Source organism: Gobio gobio (genome assembly GCF_949357685.1).
Source record: "Gobio gobio genome assembly, chromosome: 3".
NCBI lineage: Eukaryota > Metazoa > Chordata > Actinopteri > Cypriniformes > Gobionidae > Gobio > Gobio gobio.
The window spans coordinates 67,264,348-67,290,083 of record NC_137099.1 but is presented as its reverse complement, the minus strand read 5'-3'; the positions used below and the strand labels follow the sequence as shown (position 1 = coordinate 67,290,083).

The 25,736-nt window shown below is 36.9% G+C and overlaps 2 protein-coding genes across 2 annotated transcripts in view; both read right to left on the bottom strand.

Moving 5' to 3' along the window:
- LOC307123820 (NLR family CARD domain-containing protein 3-like) overlaps positions 1–13,253 on the bottom strand; it is a gene marked incomplete at its 3' end in the record, with an annotated part of 63,356 nt that extends 50,103 nt beyond the window's left edge. The window contains exon 1 of the mRNA XM_079812539.1: positions 13,188–13,253. The remainder of the gene's footprint in view (positions 1–13,187) is intronic.
- The window catches only part of LOC307124251 (uncharacterized protein), a 37,926-nt gene extending 12,691 nt beyond the window's left edge, over positions 1–25,235 (bottom strand). Inside the window, exons 1-10 of the mRNA XM_079813297.1 lie at positions 25,171–25,235; positions 24,320–24,418; positions 14,907–15,008; positions 13,529–13,651; positions 11,428–13,317; positions 11,087–11,260; positions 10,802–10,957; positions 9,503–9,549; positions 8,818–9,338; positions 3,091–3,188 (exon numbers count right to left, since the gene is read on the bottom strand). Coding sequence (XP_079669423.1) covers positions 3,091–3,188; positions 8,818–9,338; positions 9,503–9,549; positions 10,802–10,957; positions 11,087–11,260; positions 11,428–13,317; positions 13,529–13,651; positions 14,907–15,008; positions 24,320–24,381 — 3,173 coding nt within the window. The 5' untranslated portion in view covers positions 24,382–24,418; positions 25,171–25,235. The remainder of the gene's footprint in view (positions 1–3,090; positions 3,189–8,817; positions 9,339–9,502; positions 9,550–10,801; positions 10,958–11,086; positions 11,261–11,427; positions 13,318–13,528; positions 13,652–14,906; positions 15,009–24,319; positions 24,419–25,170) is intronic.
- Between the last annotated feature and the right edge of the window lie 501 nt (positions 25,236–25,736).

The following is a 25,736-nucleotide window of genomic DNA, read 5'->3' as shown; positions in this document are numbered from 1 at the left end:
CGACTACTAGCTGACCTCCGTTACACATGCATCTTATATGGGGCTGTCCCGGCCCAGAACAGACACTGATGACGAAACTAACGACTCGAACCCAAACACACGAGAGGTGTATCTTTCCAGGGAACAGACGTGATTAAATGTGAAGTTACAAAAGAAAGAACGTTTCGGGTTGAATCCCAAATCGCCCCCTATACCCTCATTCACTATTCCCTACGTTAGTCCACTAATACAGTTCACTTGAAGGAGTGAATGAAAACAAGTGCGTGAAGTTGGACAGCCATTGTGTGTACATCGGTTGAACACTCGTTATTGCAGTGCAATGTGAGATTGATTGAGTGCACTCAATAACGTCCACTATTTCGGACACCACTACAAATATTTGGATTCAGCCTCAGATTTGGAGAACTAACAGACTTCATAGCCCGAAGACCCAGCTTAATCATTTCTTTCTCATAATTTGGCCTTGGCTGTATTAGCTTATAGTTTATTTTTTATTCCAATTGTTTGAGTAAGCACTAGATGTGTTAGGGAATTTAATGTGACATTAATTATATTCTGCTGAAATGAACAAAATGACTTGAAAAAAAGATTTGTTAATTTTGTTGAACAAGATTCAAAGATCCAAATTCATATTATGATCTGAACTTCCCACTACTACTACTACTACACTAATGGAAAGAAAATATATTTCCCTATATATGAATAATCCATATATTAAATAATATAACGGTATATTTTAAAATATACAGAAGAATATATTGTGTTAATCTATTAAAATATATTGCATAATACATAAGGATTTTTTTCATGTATTGAAAAATATGTGACTGTATATTTACAAATATATCATAATGTATGTAATTATATATTCAGTAATACATTTCATAATATATGTGATCAGACATGATAGTCCATGTGTATAATATATTGCAGATATATTTACTCATGCAGTATAAACACACTTACATAGAGAAATATACAATGTAATTTATTTCTTATATTTATATTAACTTACATTATAAATGTTTCACATTTAATGTATATACTATATATACTAGCAAAGATACTGTCACTGCACTGAAGAGAGCACAGACGTTACTTTTTAAATAAAGTAATTATAGTCTTAATGGTGTTCAGCCAATCGTCATCCTCGCCACAGGTCAATGGTAACCCCAACAACTCACACACACCAGAAACCCTTTTCAATTACAAAATAATACAACTTTAACAGATCTCCCTGTAAAGTGGATAAAACTTTATGAATATTACATGTAATTCTATTTTTGTCTTAATTTCTAAATATTTTATATGTATCAATATAAAGCCACACCTGGTCAATACATATATTGCAGTGTATTGAAAGATATAAGCACTAGTTTCCCATATGGAAATGTACTATGTAATATATTGCATTATATTTTGCAGTATATTTCCATATATTTTTGTTCCGTAAGGGATAAGTTGCATGAATTATGATTTGTTCAGACTGGTCACATTGCAAAATTATCTGTATCTGTATTACCTGTATCTGATTTAGTACCACATATGGAAGTCAGATTCCATGTGGTTTGTGCTCTTCACATTGTTATAAAGTTACAAATATTGTGAGTTATACAAGTTATTCATGTCATGTGACAGTGTCATATTTACCTTTTCAATGTGTCATGTATGGCTCATTAAAGTGACATGTAATAAAGTCTTTAACTATTCATAATTGATATGATGCATACGCTAGACTTTATTTGATGCCAAGTTCCTGTAGCTCAAAAAAGTAAAGGATGACACTGGCAATTCCAAGGTCATGAGTCGATGATGCTTAAATGCAATGGGAATGACTCAGTTTTCTCCATTTATATTTCCATATATTTTTGTTCCGTAAGGGATAAGTTGCATGAATTATGATTTGTTCAGACTGGTCACATTGCAAAATTATCTGTATCTGTATTACCTGTATCTGATTTAGTACCACATATGGAAGTCAGATTCCATGTGGTTTGTGCTCTTCACATTTCACATGACACTGGCAATTCCAAGGTCATGAGTCGATGATGCTTAAATGCAATGGGAATGACTCACTTTTCTCCATTTATATTTCCATATATTTTTGTTCCGTAAGGGATAAGTTGCATGAATTATGATTTGTTCAGACTGGTCACATTGCAAAATTATCTGTATCTGTATTACCTGTATCTGATTTAGTACCACATATGGAAGTCAGATTCCATGTGGTTTGTGCTCTTCACATTGTTATAAAGTTACAAATATTGTGAGTTATACAAGTTATTCATGTCATGTGACAGTGTCATATTTACCTTTTCAATGTGTCATGTATGGCTCATTAAAGTGACATGTAATAAAGTCTTTAACTATTCATAATTGATATGATGCATACGCTAGACTTTATTTGATGCCAAGTTCCTGTAGCTCAAAAAAGTAAAGGATGACACTGGCAATTCCAAGGTCATGAGTCGATGATGCTTAAATGCAATGGGAATGACTCAGTTTTCTCCATTTATGCTCCTGTGTAATGACCCTGCATTCAATATGAATGATGAAACAGGCTGTAGTATTGGCGATGCAAAGGTCTGAAAGTACTGTATAATAATACAACTAAGTTTATAACCTCAAAATGTAAATAAACCATAAATATAGCTTTTATATAGCCATAAAAATGCCTATAGACTAGTGCTACAAAGAAACAAAATAAATCAACTTTACTTTACTTGCTCAAATGTATTTAAAGTGTCACCCTCAGTTTCCATTGAAACAAACGTCTAACAATAACATGGTCGTGGCTTGTGAGGCACGTCATGAAAACACATTAAAACTCTCCCTTAAACTGCATTAAATACATTTGAACAGAGACCGAGGAAACAATCAACACGGTCCAATAATGATACTAACATTTAGCCTTCAAATAATGTGGAAACATTTTTGGTTTATTTGTGTTTTGTACAAAATAGCATTTGACGAATCTGTCGCCGGATCTAATGGAAAGCCGGGTAAAATGATTTGCGTGCGCGTGTATCTCTCCAGTTTATAACATCATAACACCTAACTTAATTTGTTGTGGGATTTTTTTTCAGTCACCTTAGACGCCATGTATCCAGGTTAATTTTCCACTGCGTCGTAACAACAACAACAACGCCCTTCCCGTCAACCATTTCTAAAAACACTCTCAAAAACAACTGCAAAATAACAACCATGGATTTATAATCTAAACAACACATTTCTAGCTGGTGTATATAAATGTACTTACGTAGAAGAACCCTCCCGCTGTTACAGCCAACTTCCTTGTCGAATTACCTGTGTGCGTGCGTGTGTGTGTGTTGCTTGACCTGTTTTTCCTGTTTTAGTCAGGAGGTTTCTAGGTTTTAGACCTCAGACAAATGTTTCAGAAACACACGTTTATTTATTACACACACACACGCACACACACACACACACACACACACACACACACACACACACACACACACACACACACACACACACACACACACACACACACACACACACACACACACACACACACACACACACACACACACACACACACACACACACACACACACACATTTTCTGTGGTTGAAACACTGATTGAGCGATTCTATGTGACATGATACGGATTTCGGTAAGTTGTCCTGTATCTTTTAAAGGTCCCATGGCATGGCATTTTTCTATTATTGTATAATGTTTCCTGAGCTGTACTTATATTGTTAGTATGACTTTTACATCATAAAATGTCATAATTTAGAAATAAAAGGCATTTTTTCTATACTGCTGTTTGCCCTGTGGCTGAATGCCCTGCTTCAAGAGGCGTGTCTGCTGTGAGACTTCAGTAAAAACGCCCACTGTTGTGATTGGCTGACATCTTTGCATTTTATATGAGCGGAGGGGGCGTGGTTTATCGAGGCACGAGCAGGCACGAGTCTGCCAGGGAGACGGATGGACCTGAGTTCACTTCACATCAGTTCTCAGCATGTCTGAACTGTTTTAGTTACAGCATATACTTTAGGTTATTAGTCTATTTCTAGTCGGAGGGACTGTCACTCATGTATGAAAGTTAGTAACTTTAGTAAATTATGGATCAGCGCTGACTGGAGACGCGAACCGTTTAGAACGATTCAGTCCGATTTGGTGAACTGATTCGGTTCACTAAAAAGAACTGGTTCAAAAGAAAGATCGTTCGCGAACCGGACATCACTAATGTATCAGAGACTGAGCTCAGCGATTGCTAACAAAGTTATTTATAGTAACTACTGAGTTATGAGAGCGCTGTCAGTCAGCGCGAGTTTATTGTGTTTGTATCTGAGAGTTCTGAATAAACAGTCACACCGAGTCCGTCTCTTCATCATTATTCTACCAACTTTGTAACACATGCAAAGTACCATTACAGCTGTCGAGATGAACGAGTTAAAAGTAAGTGTTGATAATAGCATTATTTTTAAAATAAAATAAAAGCGTCAGTGACGCGCGTTGAGTACACAGCGCAAACAAAGACACAACAGCAGTAATCGGATGTAATCCAGTTTATTGTGGGGCTAGGCTGGCTAGCCCGGATATGCTCAAGCTTACCCCCCTTCTGCTTAATCTCACGCCGCGTTTGGTGCCTCCGCTGTGGGCCAGATGCAGTACTGTGGGTCGGGGATGTTGAAGGCCGAGCTTCGGCGTGTGTGAGGTTTATCTCTAAAGATGTTGAGCAGAAACTCATGACTGTATGCACATTTTAGAACCGATAGACGCGACGAGGACGTACAAAAACACTGACTCACAAGATATAAAACACGAAAACACCGTTCTGTCTGGAGAGAGAGAAGCCGCATTGTGTGCACGAATAATAAATAATTAGCTACACATCAGAAATCACTGATCACAGATCAGAAGGAACTGAAAAAAGACTTCTGTTTTCATTTGTACATCCAAACACTGAGAAACTGCCAGCGTTCACTCGTTCACAAGCAATGATGCAATGATCTCTCGACGAGCGTTTGCATGGGCGTGCCAGATTCTCTGGGCGGAGGAAAGGGAGGAAACCGTGCCTGCTTGGACGTCAAACCAGGAGACTTCAGGATTGGCTAGTCTGGCCTGTCATTTTCTCAAAGGCAGAGAAAGACAGCCACAACTCGGTTTTACACCGATCAACATTTCTATCCACTTGGGGACAATATTCAGGCTAGGGGAACTCATATTAATGTTGAAAAACCTCATAAAATGAAAATTTCATGCCATGGGACCTTTAACACACTTTCAGAAGCTCATTCGTGTTTATTTCGCGCTGTTACTGGTATAAAGCGGAAGAGGAGATCCGTTCATGTTTGCTCCGCGCTGCTGGTTCTCTTGAGCTGAGCGGCAGAACGATCTCGCGCCACAGCGCCAAAACAGTATTTATGTTTTTGAATTTCGTAAAAAAATAGACATTTGAAATCTGAGACTTTGTTTCATATCAATAGTAATAAAGCACAAAGATTATTGCGATTTATTGGATGGGAGGCGTGCTACAATGTTTATTTCATTCATTAATTGAAAACAGGATGACTAATCGATTCTTGGGATTTAAGAATCGATATTGTTTTGTAAAAGTGAGAATCGATTAAAATCTAGAAATCAATATTTTTTGCCCAGCCCTACTCAAAAATGCTGGGTTATAAACAATTGTTTTAACCCAGCAATTGGGTTGTTTTAAGCAAACACTCAAGCCAATGGCTGAGTTAAAACAACCCATTCACTGGGTTAAAACAAACCAATTGCTTGGGTTGTTTTTAACCCAGCATTTTTTAGAGTGTACACACATGCACACACTCTCACACACAAACACACACACATGTACACATACATGCAAACACGCACACACAAACAACACACACACACACACACACACACACACACACACACACACACACACACACACACACACACACACACACACACACACACACACACACACTTCTTGTAGGGAGAACTCTTACTAACTCCAATCTCTACAGTAACATTTTAAGGAAATCAAATGTGCTAACTATTCAGAATGACTGGATTCGATAATCAACCACATTGCTACCAAACATGATGCTGAACCAACATCACATTGTAACACTGATTCAATGCCATTACCATTGATTATTGATAATATTAAAAAAAAAAATTAAACAATAACTGCGGGTGCATAAGTGATGTTGATTTAATGCAATTAACGTTGACACATTAACACTTATTTAGCATTGTTTCAATAGTAGTTTTTTTTTTTTACTATTACTTAAAAAAAAGGTATACATGCATAGGGTTGGATATTCTTAATGCGTTTCTAATGAATGCAACAGCGAGGGAAAGCATTAGGGCTGTAACGATATATCGTTAATCACGACGATATGTATTGTTGATTTGCGATATAGAGTTGTTTTATCCAAGGCTCAACTTGCTGTATTTATAAGGTATAATTCACCCAAAAATGTAAATTCTGCCATCATGTTGTTTCGTTTAACTTCCAAACACAAATGAAGATATTTTTTATGAAATCTGAGATATTTCTGTCCCTCCATTTAAAGTCCATTCCTCTCAAACTTAAAAGATCCAAAAAAATCATAAAGGCATCGTAAAAATAACTAATCGAGTATCTAATCCAAATCTTCTGAAGAGACATGACGGCAGATTTACTGTAGTAAACACGGACGTTTAAATGATTGTGTGACACACGAAAACAACATGAGAGTGAGTGAATGCAGAATTAACATTTTTGGATAAGCTTAACATATACAGTTTGAGAATAATAATTTTGACACGCTTTGTGTGTGACTGTGACAGATTGCGTTGATCTGAAGTGCAAGCGCTGTCAGAATGGTCAAAGAGAAAACGTCATTTAAATCACCAGATCACATTCAGTTTTAGTAGCATGATTTTTCAAAGCATTTTAGGTGGTTTATTCTTATATGTATAGTGCATTACAGTTTTTTTTACAAACGCTAGGACACATTTTTCAATACTTAGGTCACTTCTGCAAAACTCTTCACACAGTTCTCCTAACCAACTTTCAGCTTGGCAAAGCAGTTCATTTCACATTCAAAATGCACTACAACTACCAAAACACTTTATTCAGGTCTCAAATCAACTCATTATTCCAGAACACTAGCAAATATTGACAGCCGACAAACACACTTTGTCACCCACAAAACAATGACCTAAAAAACACTAACAACATGTAGCATTATACAATGTTTTCTTGTTTAAAACAAGGACACATCTCTGTTTATAATTCACTGCAATATATGTTACTGGAATGAATCCGACATGATGCAGAATATTCGTCAATATTTGATGTTGTTTATTTATTTTTATTTTATATTTTTGAGTAATTCTAAAATACAAGAATTTGTACACACACCATCCACAAGGAGAATCAGCTGTGGCTGGTCAAATTGTCCTTATAGCATTTAATTGTAAGATTTAAAATGTATTTCATTAAAATATTACTGTAGGAATGTACGATTTGTGTCTTATTCAGTTTTGTATTATGTTATTGTTGTGAACATAAGTTTAACAGTTTTGAAAACAGTATGTAAGCATGTGCAAATTGGCCTGTACGTTCAGTTTTGGGTAGAGTTTTGGCAGTTGTTGTGTCTGAGTGAGAAAATAATTCATGAAATTTGAGAGATGTAGTCATTGAATGCATTTTGTGCCAAAGCAATGATAATTGATCCTCAGATTAGCCCACAGTGCTCACTGTGTGAAGAGTTTTGCAAAAGTGACCTAAGTATTGAGAAATGTGTCCTAGCATCTGTAAAAAACTGTAATAGCGGAAGAGGCGAGACATAGCGAGCACCGGGAGAGAATGCTGTCTGCATTGAAAGTTTACAGAGTTTCAGTGACATTACCAGGGAAGTCGTTGGGCCTATTTTAGGGGGGCTGAAGCTACCCCAAAATGTTCCTAAGCCCCCCTAAATGATAATAAGAACAACAACAATAACAATTTTATTTATCAATAAACGTATCCTCATTCATATTTAGACGCAACAAATGATATATAGCTGGAACAAAAAAAAATAACCGAAAAGTCGGAAGTTGGACAGAAGTACAAAGAGTTTTAAATAATGCTATGTCAGTAGGCTATTGTATTGGGTAAATTTAGTAATGGGATTGAAAATTGTACAGCTGTGGTATTTGTATAGGTTTAGCTCAATTTAGGTTTAGCTTGTATTTTAGCTCAAAAATGGGTTGAATACATGTGGTTCTGTGTAATTAAATAGCATTCTGTGGACAACTTATCTTATATAGAGAGGAATTAGATATAGTATGCTATTATATAATGTATAATGATGCAATGGGGGGGGCATTTTATTATATAAAAAAACCCTCTCCTTTATTATTTTTTATTTTGAGCTTAAAATATTGTGATACATATCATATCGAGAGTTCAGTAACGTGATTTATATCGAATCGTGACACTAGTGTATCGTTTGCAGCAAAGGCTGCAATTTAACTACATAAATATCTGTGTGTTTCATAATAAAGTGCACATATGGAACTATGATTGTCATACCAAAAAAATGTGTTCTTCAAAAATACTTGTTTTTCAAGGTACAAAAATATGTACCAAAATAATTTTTCACAAGTCTCTGTCTTCAAGTCCAAGTCAAGTCTCGAGTCAGTTGTTCATGAGTCCAAGTCGCAATCTTGAGTTTTCATCTCTGCTGTGTACATCAGTTGAGGCAGCAGACTGAAACTACTCAGTTATTCTTCCCATTATTATTTTATTATAGAAATACATTGAAGAACATTGAAGTAGAAAGAATTGAAAGATGTGTGTATTTCAGTTTTGAGTCAAACCTGACATAGAGACAGTTCAGACTCAAAAACCTTAAATCCAGCATATAGGGGTTCAGTGAATGTGGTGCTGAATGTGTGTAAGAGTGTGAGTGTGTGTGTGTCAGAGACGCTGTAAAAGGATAAAGTGCCGGACGACACGTCCACATACACTCCTACTCTGGTAGAGGGGCATGATGGGACAGGTATGTCAGTGAACGTATTATTGAAACAGACAGCACATCCATTATCAGTGCAAAAAATACTCCAGGACTTGTCATTGTATCCAAATTTACAGACAGTCCCTTCCTTCCTGCTGATTCCTTTATAGGCCACTGCTATACGAGCCCAACCACTACGTTCAGCCTCCCAGTAACAGCGTCCAGTCAGTCTCTCTCGACACAGAACCTGAGGAATATCAGCAAATCTCTCTGGATGATCAGGATACGACTGCTTCTCTTTCACATATGTTATCTTTCTGTTGTCCACAGACAGGATGAGATGCGTGTTTGCTGTGTTTGGATCTAATGTGAGATCACAGGCATCTGAACACAAGATGACAGATAAAAACAGTTTATTAATATTCAATTCAATTAAATTCAAATTTATTTGTATAGCGCTTTTCACGATACATATCGTTTCAAAGCAGCTTCACAGAAATCCTTTGCTATCAATAAATGAGCAAGAGTGTGTCAGAAAAATAACCTACATTTTCGTAATCCTGGTTTAATCCTGAAGGGCCCGCCATAATCCAAACTAAAGACAAATACAGACGTAAAAAATACAATCATAAAGAATCGTAAGTAATTGGAATAGTCACACACAGTCCATTAATATAAAGAGTCAGGTCAAATATATTTGTATATCACATTTCTCAATACATATAGTTCCAAAGCAGCTTTACAGAGCCATATATCGCAATGCATTAAGCCTTGAACTAAGGCCTAATCTTGGCTTAGTCTAAGCCCTGTCTGTGAAACTGGCCATTTAATATTTAGTTGTAAATTCTTTGCATCCAGTAACACACATATATATTAATATTTGGCATATTTAAATTCTTAAAGGGATAGTTCACCCAAAAATAAAAATTTGTCATTATTTTCTCACCCTCAAGTTGTTCCAAACCTGCATGAGTTTCGCTCTTCTGTTGAACACAAAATTATTATTATTATTAGATATTTTGAAGAATGTTGGTTACCACACAGTTGATGGTGGCCACTGACTTTCATAGTACTGCATTGTTCTGACCCTGAATATAAGACCCCCCCCCCCCCATTTAGTAGATTTCACAATACTGATTTCACACCATATCTGATCCAGGGGGGATATTAATGTTGATTTCAGCTGGATGACAGCTCTGGTTTTCGGCAGCCCCAGCACAGCTGCGCACTGACACACTTGCCTGTCAGTTTCTTCAAAGCGGGCACTTTTAGTACTGCAATAAACTTTTCTTTGACTGTTACCAAGTGTTTTTGGGCTCTACATCTTCTAACATTACACTCTCACAAATCATTTTTCTTGGCTGCCTAATGAGAGTTGTTTGATGACTCGTATTGATGTTTGATGATTCGTATTTACATGTATTTGGTTGCCCCTATTGTTGCGGGTGTATTATTGACATGTAAAAGTTTAGACATGGAATATAAGACAACCCCGTTTTTTCAGATGTATTTCCAAGAAAAAAAAACTTTTTCTTGTATCGGGAACAATACGGTATGTTATTTTCCTACTATGGAAGTCAATGGCTAGTGTCAACTTTCTAGTAATAAAATTCTTCAAAATGTCTTTTGTGTTCAACAGAAGAATGGAACAGGTTTGGAACAACTTGAGGGTGAGAAAATGATGACAGAATTTTCATTTTTGGGTGAACTATCCTTTTAATTCAATTCTTATGAATCTATTTTACATCTTCTAACAAATGTCCTGTTTGTTTTTAGTTTTAAAGCAAGCAGTTACTCGATGACTCCCGCTGCAAATATTAAGGTTTCTTAACTTGTATCCCACATACTTGAGTATCTGCAGTTTATTGTTTAGATGGTCCAGTTTGTCTGAATTTCCTGGGTGATTGTAGCTCAGATCCAGCTCTCTCAGGTGTGAGGGGTTTGAACTCAGAGCTGAAGATACATAACCACAGCCTTCCTCTGTCACCATACAGCCTGACAACCTACAGAAACACACAGTCAGATCATCTAAAGACACACATCAGCAGTACATTTGTTGTTTTAACGCCAGTATGGAACCATAACCTTCAAATAATCATTAACATTTAAATGACTCAATGTGAAAGTCAAACCTCAGTATCTGGAGCTGACAGTTTAGACTCTTCAGTCCATCTGAGAGCAGCTTCACTCCTGAATCCTGCAGGTCATTGTTACTCAGGTCCAGCTCTCTCAGGACACAATTTGAGGATTGAAGAGCTGATGCCACAATTTTACAGGACTGACCAGTGAGATTACAGCCAACAAGACTGAAAAATACATTTTATATTTTTAACTGCATTCAATAAATAATATCAGCTTCATTCTTGTAAAAAGACATTCTAAAAATAGCTAAATATACTAAAGATGGATGGTATCACAACAATTGTAATTATATTCAGAAACTCTTCATTGTAATACACAATAAATCACTCACAGTGCTTTCCTGCAGTTTATCACAGCTGGTATCAGTCTTCTTCTCCCCTCATCTGATGTGTTGTATTTATTAAGGTCCAGCTCATCCAGCACTTCCTCTGACATCTGAAGCATGTAGGCGATTGTTGAGCAGTGAGCAGGAGAGAGTTTCTTCTCTAAGTGATTGTCTGATTTCACAAACTCCTGAATCTCTCTGGACAGAGTCTGATCTTTCACTTCCAGCAGACAGAGGAACATATTGATGGATCTTTCAGTGGAGAGTCCATGTCCATCTTTGATCTTCTCTTTAATGTACTGTGTGGTTCTCCTGATGCTCTCTGAGCTGTTCTCTGTGTGTGTCAGTAGATCATGTAAGAGTCTCTGATTGGACTCCACTGAGATGCCCAGCAGGAACCGCAGGAACAGATCCAGATGGCCATTCTTACTGGTGAGGGATTTATCTACTGCATCCTTGTGCAGATTATGCATCACATCACAAAACTGCAATGTGTCAACATTTTTCATTACATAATGGTACAACACATAGAGAGCAGCAAGAAACTCCTGAATGCTCAGATGAATGAAGCTGTAGACTTTCCTCTGACGAATCACAGATTCCTCCTTAAAGATCTCAGTGCAAATCCCAGAATACACTGAGGCGTCAGTGACATCTATGCCACTCTCTCTCAGGTCCTCCTCATAGAACATCACATTGCCCTTCATTAACTGTTTGAAAGCCACTTCAGCAAGTTTCACAATCACTTCTCTGTTGGACTGCAGGAGTTTCTCTGGATCTCTCTCTTCATACTTCTGATTCCTCATGTTGATCTGAATCAGCAGGAAGTGGATGTACATTTCAGTTAGAGTTTGAGGGATTTCTGCACTCAGATCTTCTTCCAGGATCTTTTGAAGCACAGTGGATGAGATCCAGCAGAAGACAGGTATGTGGCACATGATGTGGAGGCTTCTTGCTCTTCTGATGTGTGAGATGATTCTGCTGGCTCGATGCTCATCCCTGACTCTCTTCCTGAAATATTCCTCCTTCTGAGGCTCATTGAATCCCTGAATCTCTGTCAGACGGTTGATGTATTTGGAGGGGATCTGATTGGCTGCTGCTGGTCTGGAGGTGATCCAGATGAGAGCAGAGGGAATCAGCTCTCCTTTCATGAGGTTTGACATCAAGACACCCACTGATGAAGTCTCAGTCACATCAGAAACTTTCTGAATGTCTGAAAACATAAGTGTGATTCTGCTTTCATCCAGACCATCAAAGATGAGCACAACTTTACACTGCTCATAAATCTCTGAGTCCAGATCTTGAAGTTCAGGATGAAAGTCCAGCAGAAGTCTGTGGAGACTGTACTGATGATCTCGGATCAAGTTCAACTCTCGCAATGGAAGCACAAACATGAAATCTACATCCTGATTGTCTTTTCCCTCGGCCCAGTCCAGAATGAACTTCTGCACAGAGACAGTTTTTCCGATTCCAGCAATGCCTTTAGTAAGAACAGTCTTGATTTGGTGTTTCTCCTCATATCCTGGTTCAGGTGAGGCTTTAAAGATGTCATTGCAATAGATTGGAGTGTCTTGTGAGTGTTGTGTTCTGGCTGTTTTCTCCATCTGTAAAACCTCATGTTCTTCATTCACACCTTCTCTCTCTCCCTCTATGATGTAGAGCTGTGTGAAGATCCTGTTCAGGAGGGTTTCATTATCTTGGAGTTTGCTTCCCTCAAATAGTCTCTCATACTTGTTCTTCATGCTGGTTTTGTGCTGGTCTTTGACTCTCTGCAGGTCTCCAGTCTCCAGTGTGTGTGTCTGCAGGTCTGCTTCAGTTTCATTCTGTCTGATGTGGGTCTGAATGTGGAATGTTGAGGATGGCACAGATCTGATCAGCTCATGTGTCTCTTGAATGCTGAAAAACGTAATTAAAAAGTTCATAAAAAAGACAAATCACAGTTATTACAATGGCCATTAAGAATCGTCAGAAGAGTATTGGCTACAGTGAAGGATTTTAGGGCCTCTCTTTGTGTTTCACTTCTCTTACATAATTTGGGGCATACAGTTATATAATTATTCATTTGAGATGTAATACAGTAAATTAGCAAATACATGTTTGTACTAACAAAGGGTCAGTGGTCACTGGTCCATCACTGAAATCAATGGGTAGCTCCATAGACCTGTTACTCTTTACAGAAATGCAGCTCGGTCCTTGAGACTCTGATCTTGGTCTCTTCTTCCTGCTGATACTGACAAAGGACAAACAAAAGGGCATTAGAGCACTAGCTATATTGTATACCTGGAATGCTGAAAGCAACATGCACAAACTAGGAATATTTTAAACAGTCTTTAATGATAAACACAGGAGATCATTGAAAAAAGACTGGAGATCATTAGCTATACATTAACATACTATCAGACAAAGAAACTGAGGAAACTAAGAGTATATCTAGCTAGGAGATAATTATCAGAACAAAAACAGGTGTGATGAACTAATTTAGGGAGACTAAGTGGGGAAATAAGGAAAAAGGAAACTAAACAGAAACATAGCATACATGTGACACTAAGTGTAAAACAGTGTGTAGTGGCAGATACTATTTTCACCCCAGTGTATTGTATTATATTACAAAACAGTGTGCAATAATAACAACAACATATTCAGTGTATATTATATTTATTAAAATCATAAATGGATGCTGCTTTATTTATTTATATATTACTTGTACTTGACATTATCTCCCCTACACCTTTTCCTAACCCTACCCATTTAACACTTAATTTCCACAATAAAATACCTGTTAGGCAATTTATTTCCACTTAATTTTTAGTATGTGATGGGAAAAGTGAGAAGACTGAGATTTGAACTCGAGTCAGCCACATCAAAGGCAAACGCCACCCACCTTACTCTCCACGCCACTGATCCTGTTAGCAGCAGAATTTCTTTTGTAATTTTGTCTGGCTCAATCAGACGATAATGGGTGAAGTTAGTGTAAATAGCCTCTGCCGACAAGGCAGATGATTTGCACTTATTGTAAATAGACTATTTTAAATATATTTAGATTAAGTGCTTAAACAGAACACCTGGGAGACTGTACATGCTTTTACTGTGTTCAAAAGTAAAATTTTAAAAAGTTAAACTCTAACCTGCATGCTGAAAAAATGTATGACCAATAGAAGACCTTAATGTCACAGGATAAACGTCTGACTGAATTCAAAGAACATAAACTTGTATCGTTGCAAGACAGTAGAATAGACAATACATTTTTACATTTAAAATGTTTATATGTTCATTATTTTAAAAATTAATTTATTATTAAAAGCAAAAACCACGGCTTTATATGTGTCTTGAAAAAAGTTACTCAGTTAGGTTTCAGTAAGATCGTTTCACCAATGAGGATCCGTGATAGCAAAGCCATTTACTCACGGACCGCACGCTTCTGGAATGCACTGCAAGTCAATATGGATAAAAGTATCTGTCAAATGCTAAATTGGCTATTGTCATACCTAGGGTCAGAGGTCACTGGTCCATCACTGAATTTGGTGAGTCGCTCCATTGATTGGAATATTTTTACACTGCTGGGTTCTGTGGATTCTGATCTCTTTCTCCTGATGATGATGATGATGATGATGACAAAAGACAAACAAAATTAATTAATGTGTCTCTCTGTGATGGTACTGTATCGCTTACGGTGAGACACAGCAGGCGAAAACATTGTTTTTTCATGCAGTTGTCAATTTTGAGATTTTGGGCCAGTTTGCTCTGTTAACATGTAGGGCCCTATCTTGCACCCAGCGCAATTGACTTTGTACACCGACGCATGTGTCATTCCTATTTTGCACCCGCGCAAAGCGCGCTTTTCCCTCCACAGAAGCACGTCGCTAAACTAGTGAATGAACTTGCGCTCCCTGGGCGGTTCAGCGCAAAATAGGAGGGGTGTTCCGGCGCAAACAATCCCTGGTGCTATTTTGCTGTTCCATTAAACAATTGCGCCACTGACCAGAAAAAACCTAGTCTAAAGTCAGTGGCGCGTTGCGCGTTGTTCATTATGCTATTTTAAGGGCGCATGCTTGACCATAATGTATAGCGTGCACAACGCGCATACACTTTGCTCATGTAATCTACACAGATGCAACAGTTATTTTTGCAAATCATAAATTGTTACACTAAAAAAAATTAACACATGAGATGACGGAAATCATTGTGGTGTGCCACGAAGATGTGAAAAAATAGGCATAAATCTAGCTTACAAATGATTCAGGCTAATTGTAATAATTGAGGATAAGACCTGTTTGCCCAATAGTGGCAAGACATATATGTATATAAGGACATCTGACAAATTGGTTTGTCCGTCAAGAACCAGGAAAAAAAATCGACTGAAAAACTGAAAAAACTGAAAGACTGAAAAAAAAAAGACTGTGAAATCACCTTTACCATAATGTACAACATTACAACTTCACCTCTCTGTCTTTCACTGCTCTTACAAGAACATCAGTCTCCTCGGCTGTGAACCACTCCTGGCGTGCGCCTGGTAAATACGCCATAATAATAGCAATCCATAATGGAACTTGCGCACCTGCTTTTACAGGGAATGTTGGATGACGCTCGGATTGGTTTATTCACGTTACGCCCAAACCACACCTATGAATAATGAAGCTACTTCAGACCAACCCATTTTAGATTTGCGCCGGGCGCAAGAGCCATTTATCCCGCCGGGAAAATAGCAACAGCGCCGAGACCCGCCCACAAAGTTACTTGCGCTTCGCGCTTTGACACTTGCGTTTCAGATCGTTAAAATAGGGCCCGTAAGCTTTCAAGTCAAAATAAAAAATATGTCAACATTACACTTTAAGGTGGTTATTTCATTATATTTTAGATTTCTACCGGAAATCACCAAAAGTCAACTCTAGTTTCCCCTTGTTTATTCACTGCCTGAGAGAAATCAGCCGAAATCAGCTCATAAATGTTCACAGAAAAGATGGCAACAGCTGTCACTTGCAAGAGCTAGTAAAAAGAAAGTTAACAACAGATTAGATGATGGAACCCCGTCTGCGAATTAGATTCAATTAGTTATAGATGGACATACAACAAACAGGGACAGTTCGTCTGCAGTTTTTGTGACTGTTTTTATGTGTGTTTGTAAAGGTAGTTCTCTTCAGTTTAAGGCTGTATTGCTATTAATAATTTATTCATTTATCAATTTCCATGTGTAAATATTATACACCACTGATATTAATGAATGGAATATTTTGTTTGTAGGTTGGGAGTTTCAATAGAAATGTATGAAATTATACAATATAAAACTTTAAAGGCTGTTTTCTCAAAATGAGTTTTTTTTCACACTCAGAGTCCACTTCAGTAGCACCTACAAGCACCAACCTTTCCAGTCTCATACTTGACTATATTCTGAAGTCTCTTACTGAGGGATTTTTTTTGATATTTCATTCCTACCCTTAGTTATGGGTCCTTTTACTTAAAAAAATGGCAAAATTAAATTTTTTAAGGATATTGTCAGAATTCTCTAATTTACTAAAGCACAAAATAAGAGAAACATAATCCTCTCTGTAAAAGCCCTCTTATCTAATATGTCAACAAATGGAACCAAGAATTTTGGTTTTGGAAATGTATGCAAATTAGCGTATATTTAAGTACATAAGGCCTCATGTGCATATTAAAACATTAATTTACACAATACTTGTAATAAAAAATGTTCTTATGTTTAAACCAGTAATAAACTGGATACGTTTCACAGTGATATCTTATAATTTCACAAGTTTGTGTGCCCATATAATCTTAGTGAAAGTGGTAAACAGATTTGGCTTGCTGTCTGCTAAAGAGGGGCTCGGAAAGGGTATTATACCCGAGCTCCGATTACAGGCAAAATTGTACAAAATAGGAGGAGCAGGGGAGGAGGAGGGATGCAACAAGAACTAACAACGGGAAGAGGAAAGCAGCTGGTTTTATACCTTGGTATTAATTGGAAGATTAGATGGGCGTACTGCTCCCAAAATTATGTTTAATAACTTCCTATTCCCTAATCCCTATTCACCTGTAGTGTCTTACCTTAATCCAATGAAGACGAAGATAGGATACTACAAGGTATAATAGATAATTTTAAAATAACAGCCAACATATAAAACAGTGTGCTTGTGCACAGACAATACCGGACAATGAACAGAACACATGTAGGAACTAAATACACAGAGATGATTATCTCAAAGACAAGCAGCTGTGATGAGTGTGAGATTAAGAACAAAGGAACACACATGATGAATGAAAACCAAAACAATCTGATCATGACTGTGACAGGTACCATGAGGTGCCACTCACTAACTAACTGCAGGTTTCTGTAATGCACTAGACGCTGTGGATAAAACATCTGTCAAAAGCAAAAATAGTAGTGCTGGGCAAATTAACGCGTTAACACGGGCTGTTTTCATTTTAACGCATTTAAAATATTTAACGCATTTAACGCAGCGTTCGTTTTTATATAAATTTTTGCCCAGCGTTACATTATATGATCACTCTCTTATTCATGTAAATGCTTTTAAACAATCTAAGCACGATAAGACAGAAGAGAACGCGCTGTATGTCAATGCCCTGTCTGCAGGGCCGACCCAAGCCCTTATGGGGACCTAAGCAGATTTTTATTTGGGGGCCCCTTGGTGCCACCAATACGATTGACTATTGTCAATTTTTGATCATTCGCACACCCAGTATATCAATGTTAGTAGTTTTAGCTGTGTTGCTTATATAATGTCTGCCTGTCATGTTTTTACCCGTACACAGTTTTAAATTGTGACAGTAGCAAACCCACAGGAGTGGTCAGATGTTAATATTCAAAGCCTTACAGTACTACAGTTCAGACTGGGATATGTGGCTACAGCGTGTGCACTTCAGATGATCAATGCAATCAGTCACAGTTCTCATCACAAGAAAACGTGTCAAAATGACCACTCAAACTGTAAATGTTTAGCTCATCCAAGAATTTTAATTCTGCATTTACTCCCTCTCATGTTGTTTTCGCGCGTTACGCAATCATTTGAACATCCGTGTTTACTACAGTGTTTACTACAGTCCGTGTTTACTAAATCCATCCATTCATAAAAAGGTTACCGGGCAACTGACGAGTACGTTTTAGCGCTGATTTTCTCACACTTTGGACTTTGAACTTAGTAATTTAGTAATTGTTTAAAGCCATTTAGCGATTTCAATAATCATGAAAATAACATGTACAGCAAAAAGTAATTTCATGTGGTCTTGGGGGCCCCCTGGTGGCCAAGGGGGCCCTAAGCAGCTGCTTAGTTCGCTTATGCCTTGGGCTGGCTCTGCCTGTCTGTCTCAATCCGCTCCCTAGTTGTGCCAGTCTCGTGCACACATCGAGTTCTCTTTCGCTCTTGTGTCACGAAACGGGAAATAACAGGCGGCAGGCAGAGATGAGTTATCCAAATGCAGGGAGAATTTAATGAAAAAATAAACAATCAAGAAACCAGGAAACCCAATAACACTGAGGAAAAAACAAAGAAAAACAAATAGAACAGAGAATAGAATAACCTGCAAGACATTAAACAACAACCAACAGAGAACAACTGAAGCACTGGGGTATATATAGCCTACACAAGGGGAACAAGGTTAACAAGATAACAAGGGGAGTGGTAAATGGAAAACACCTGGGAAGACTAATCAACATTAAAAAACTATAAAGAACTACAAAACTCCACAGGAACAGGACACAGAAAAGAACACAGAACCTAGGCACAAATAAACTTCAACATAAAAGTCCCACACATGCAAGACACAGAACAGATGTGACATCTTGAATAAACAAGAACAACAACACAGAGAATTTTGCCAAAATGTTTTGTTGAGTATTCTCACATTAACCCATTTGTGCCTAAATTTTTCTGAATGGTTTCATGCACATAGTCATGTTAATAGTGTCCTATGTGAAAGTGTTCTGCATTTATTTTTCCCAAGTTTTAGTTTTTTTTTCATGAAAATCGTATTTGAATGTGCGGCAACTATAGTTGCCGGTGGGCAAATAAGTTGTATGCACTAGGGATGTGGAAATGAAACCTCATGAAGCAGTGAGGCTTTACCCTGACTGTTTCGGGAAAAGATTCAAAGCTTCGAGAGTGTCAAGAACAGCGCCATCTGGTGCTTATTTAAAATAAAGCAGGCAGAAGTCTGTGGAAGAAGCTCTGTCAGATGAAGCAACCACAACACACTCCATCGTTTCAATGCTATGTGTACAAATAAAAGCTTTATATGTTTGTGTTTAATGTGTCCAGTAAATAAATTAATTTACCCATTAAAGTGTGTCAATAAAATATAATATGAGCTTATATGATTCAATAAGATGTAACGTAGGCCTACTCTCTCTCTCCACACACACACACACACACACACACAAACACACAAAATAAGGACATTGTGTGATAGGATCATCTAGCCTGACGTCGTCATACTCAATTCTAGTCAGAATATGAGTCTGATACTGCTCCGTTGGGCTGTGATTATGGGGCGTGTTTCAACCGAACCAGGAAAGACCTCAATTGGATAGACCTACAACCAAACAGAGCAACGGAGCGACCGAGCGACGCATAACATTAGTTGTCAAATGTCAACAGAACTCTGAACTGCACTGTGTTGCCAAGTCCACGGGTTGAAGCGACCCCAATTATGTGATATACAGACCCAGGAATGCGAATTTTAGCAGGCAGTCCTTCCAAAATAAAAAAACATATTTTACCCCCCAAATGACTTTTTTTCCCGGAGAACTCCCCTGGAAAACTTTTGGGCTTGTTTTTGGCTAGTTTTGAGGAACGTTAGCAATTGGGCGGGTTTTGTTGTAAAACTTGGCAACCCTGTCTGCACGCACGCTGGAATAAGTAGCCTAGCGTTAGAAGAAAAAGATGAGTGTAAACGAACTTTGCCGGTGTTGTAAAAAAAGAATTTAAGGAGACATAGAGTACTTACAAACACGATCATCATTTCTGATAGAAATAGTAAAGGTGAATGCATATATGAACAAGTTCTCCGTTTAGGATTAGAACAAATTCAACCCAAGCGCTCTTTGATGTCGTGGATGATTACGCTACTGTTTATCATCTGTCCATCATCGTCTAAAGCCCGCCCAGACAATTTCATTGGTCCGAACAGCTTCTGTCCGGGCATAATTACTTCTCTATTGAGCAAGTCCAGACCAAACTGCCCGAGTAAAAATGTTATGGGCGGGGCTAAGTTCGGCTGGCATCCAGGCTAAGGATCATCTGTAATTAAATGTGCTTCTGGCACTTGGCAGTGATAGTGCTTGTGTAACAGTAGGAATGACAGTAAGGCAAATATTTTACCAAAATACAAAGACACAACTCCAACAAACAAAAAATAATAAATAGTGACAAATAAATGTTTATCTAAATGTAATATATTATTTAACTTTCAAAGTACAGCACTCTCCTCACAAAACCATCAACCAGACTGAGGCAACAAGGACTTGTTGAGTAAGATCTGGGGGTTCGAAGCTTCTGACACGCAAAGTGAAACGCGCACGTGATTGGACAGAAAGTGAGGCTTCATTTGTCATCGATCACGTGACTCTAGGAAACCAATACACACCCCGATACGGAGCTTCACTACAAAATGTGTCGCATGCGCGATACGCGCATCGACGCTTCAGTGTCATACGTAACATCACTGGTATGCACCCCTTCAATGTCAAATTTGACTAGGATGAGAACATTTGGCATCTAACTCAAAATAACTGCTTTCAACAGATCAATCTTTATTCATAAACAAATGTATTATGTATAAAAGTTGAAGAACATTCGATGCAAACTCAAAAAAGCTGCATCTATCTTATAATCTTTTGAATATGAAAATACAACAAACAACAAATACATTTGTCTTAAAATGGTGGAACATATTGCAGAACAAAGTAACTAACAGGGCTGCGTTTCCCAAAACCATCGTAAGTCTAAGTTGATCGTAGAGACCATTGGTGGCAATTGTTCTACGATCAACTTAAGCTTACGATGGTTTTGGGAAACGCAGCCCAGGGCATTGTGTATCAAAAAGTTAAATGAAAATAAATTAATAAAATGATGAAACAAAATTAGATCTATATAACAAAAATAAATAAATAGTCCGATAGTATTCAATGGCTGACTGTAGAAGGTAATTTCATATAATAATTTAAATGTAAACTCATTACTTGTCTGAATTTCCACATTATAATGGAATCATAAGCTACTATTCATTAAAAGAATGAGGGTCCTTGACTGATTAGAATGAAACGCATCCATTCCAAACTGGATGAAGGGTCCTCAATATTTTGGCCCTTACAAGACATAATATCATAAAATATTATATTTCTCCCTATCGAATTAAGGTCTACTGTACAGTAGAGATGTCAGTTAAAGGGTTAAGTTATGTTTTAGGTGGGATATTATGAAAGCAAAAAGCACTAAAGACCAAAAATCTTGATTTATTAACCTGTTAACACAGTATACCCCATTTCCCCATTATATATGTAGAACTATAGTTGCCGCTTGGACTTTTGACTAAGTATACAAAAATCTATAGATCTGTTGTAAGAATTGTTTTGTTTGGATGATTCTAGAGACCTTCACGATTATGTAGATATATATATATATATATATATATATATATATATATATATATATATATATATATATATATATATATATATATATATATATATATATATATATATATATATATATATGTCAACAAAAATAATTATTAGTAACGTGAAAATAACCTTTCTTTGGGAGGGTTTGCCTTCGTTATGCTTCCTGGAAGTAGGGGTAGGAAGTTGGCAGCCTGATGTGACAGGAAGGAAGTTAATACCTTGTTTTCCCTCTTGAAATCCTTTATTTGGTTGTTTTATTGCGTGTCATTGAGATATAAAACATGGATAGAAAAATACTTACAAAAGGAAAATACACCTAATACAAATAAAAATACAAAAAAAAAAATACAAATACATCTATACACTTCGGCAACTATGGTTGCCAGTGGGCTTAAATGGGTTAATATGTTTTCATATTACATTCTCTTAATAGGAGTCTTAAATTAGTTAAATAACATCTTAAATGATCTTGTGAGAAAATGAGATGCGCGTGACAGCGCATCAGATCCGCGTCATGTTCGGCAGCAGCCGATCTTAAAGTGACAGTAGCACTGATGACATCTGTCATTAATATTAATAAAAGAACAACGGGAACAGAGAAATTATGATTAATCGATATTTAATTTATTATTTATGCAGTTAAGAAAGGTGTTTGATAACTATTACATTTCTGTATGTGTCTAACAGGGAAGGCCACGAGTACCGTATTTTCTGCTCCGGAGTATTAGTCGCATCAGTCAAAAAATGTGTCATGAAGAGAAAACATATATAAGTCGCACTGGACTATAAGTCGCATTATACTGGACTATAACGCCGGCTTTACACCGCACACGCAAGCGCTGGCAGGGCAGAAGCAGTGTGAAGAGCAGGAGCCGTGCATTCACACGGGCAGCGTTTGTCTCGCGCAGCTGAGCCTCTCCCGCCAGAGTGTTCAAGCACCATCTGTGGACGCGTTCCTCCAGCTCTGGCCATCTTGCTTTCAGTCCGCGATTAGCTTTCTTTCTTTTCTTCATTACAGTTAAAGTAACCTCTGCTTTTCGCCAGTCCCTCACAAGTTTCTCACTCACTCCAAACTTTCTTTCTGCTGCTCGATTACCGTTTTCGGCTGCATATTTCACTACCTGCAGTTTGTAATTTTCAGAATAGGATTTTCTTTATGGGGGGCATTTTGTTTGTGTTCAGTCTTTCTCAGTTCTCTTTAAGTAACTATTTCAGTTAACAGGTTTTCAGTTGTTTTCAGTGAATTGTTTCAGGGGTAGGCTACAGGAGCAGCAGAGCGCCCTCTCGTGGCTGTAGATGGAGCTAAATGTTTATTCTTGTCAGTCAGTTTGAATTAATTTTGATATATAAGTCGCACCGGACTATAACTCGCAGGACCAGCCAAACTATGAAAAAAGTGTGGCTTATAGTCCGGAAAATACGGTAAATATATATTTATATATAATATATAATATTTATTATATATGTATATATTTCACAATAGGGGAATAGACAGGGTAAATACAAACACACATAAATACATAAATTAACCTTAACATTTGGCAATAAAACATCAAAATACAATAACATAAATATTACAAGAACCAAAATACAAATAATAAACAATACAATACATTTAACAACATAAACAAATGAAACAATGAAACAACCCCCCTGCTCCCACTGGACAATAGGCTATGCCTACACTACCCAGAATCCCTCAGAATGGTAGAAAATGAGGAACAGGAAGGCCGCACTTCCTCTTAAACCCCACCCCCGGAACCATGCAGCCATGAATCAGGAGACAAAAGGTAAACTCTGAAAATGTCACCATAATACTAATGTATAAGTTCTAAATAAAGAAATAAAACAGAAACTCTTGGTGTCTTATCTCTAATCTAATGTGCACTTTTAGAACAGAAAAAGGTAACCACAAATCATATTTATACAAACAATAAGAAACATAAACATTTATACAAGTAATATAAACCAAACAAACATAGGGCCTATACAAGAATTAGGGGTTACTTATGAAATCCTCACAAATGTAATGTCATTAATGTTTCATAGAGACATTAGTATCAGTGATACTGGCCTTTATTCATAAAAATATACCATTACAACTCTTTTTAAATATTAATTTGGAGGGTAATTGAAATTACAATATCAAAATATTAAAAACTCAAGAAATATTAAAAACTTACGATTAATTACAGAAAACAATGCGATTAATTAGTTAATTTTTTATAATCGATTTCCAGCACTAAAAAATAGCTAGTGTCTTACCTGGGGTCAGAGGTCACTCTTGCATCACTCAATTCATCTTCTCTCTTGTCATGGAGGCTCATTTTAGAGGCAATGTCCTCCTACTCTCATTTCTCAGACCTTTTACGTGGAAAAAAGAGTTAAAAATGATCTCTAGTTTTCTGTAGTACATGCTGTACTGGTTAACATGTTTTAACGTTAGTACACTGCAGTACTGAAAACAAATGTGGTAATATTGTTAGTTCTGGTTCTGTTAGGTTGAAAAGCTTGCAGTTTTATCCAGTCAGAACATTGCTCTCTCCAACTAAAAGTATTATGAAAAACGGCACTTTATTGTACAAATAGAACTTAAATAAACCATTCTTAACTCTTTTGATAAGTTAAATACAAATGAATAACTGATTAAATTGTGTACAGCTATATTAAACTCTTAATCAAATTATCTTCCCCATAATGTAAAGTAATTAGTTAATTTTAGTATACTCTTAAAAATAGTTCTTACTCATAATAATAATTATATTTATAACTGTCTGTAATTTCACATTCCTTTAAACATTGAGCATTTGAATTCAGTTTTCTACACTGCTTTGTACTGTCGAATTTACCACATCTCAACAGTTAAAAGCAAAAATTATTTTGTAAAAGCACTTTTTTGTATTTTCGTTTTTACACTTGTGCAACAGAAATAAAGTTATTTACGTAAGCACTTTAATCACCATTGTTTCCACCATTTTGGTTGATTAGTTTGATTAAACTGTTGAAATATGATTCAGGTTTTAAATCCCATTCAAACTATTGACCAAAACTGAAATATCTGCACATATATATATGAATACATGTTATAAGAATCAAAGAATAATTTCTGGACTTACCACAAAATATGTGTCTGTTTAAATGCCCCGTGTCAACAGGTTTACATCCTCAAAATGGTGTCTCTATTCCTTATTTTACTTTCGTTTCTACCAAGCAGCTCTCTGCCTCCATTGATAACCATAGTATTTTTTTTTCCTACTATGGTTGCCAATGGGACTCGAGATCTGTTTGGTTACAAACTTTCTTCAAAATATAATCCTTTGTGTCCAACATAACAAAGACATTTATACAGGTTTGGAACAATCTGAGGGTGAGTAAACGATGATAGGATTTTTATTTTTGGGTGAACTATCCCTTTAAGGAGTCTTGTTTACCTTTGACGCATCCATATGAAAAACAAACTCCCTCTAGGGGCAATCAGTGTCATAATATAATAATACATAGTTAATAGTACATTAATAAGGAAAATGTAAACAGTAACATAAAATGTCAAGGGAGCAACACATTACGTATATAAAATATGAATTACTAAAAAAAAGTATTATACTGTTAAAGATAGCAACACTTCACTAAGAAAATAGTGTAACAATCAGACTGAGTCAAGTTACTTTACAACAAAACACAT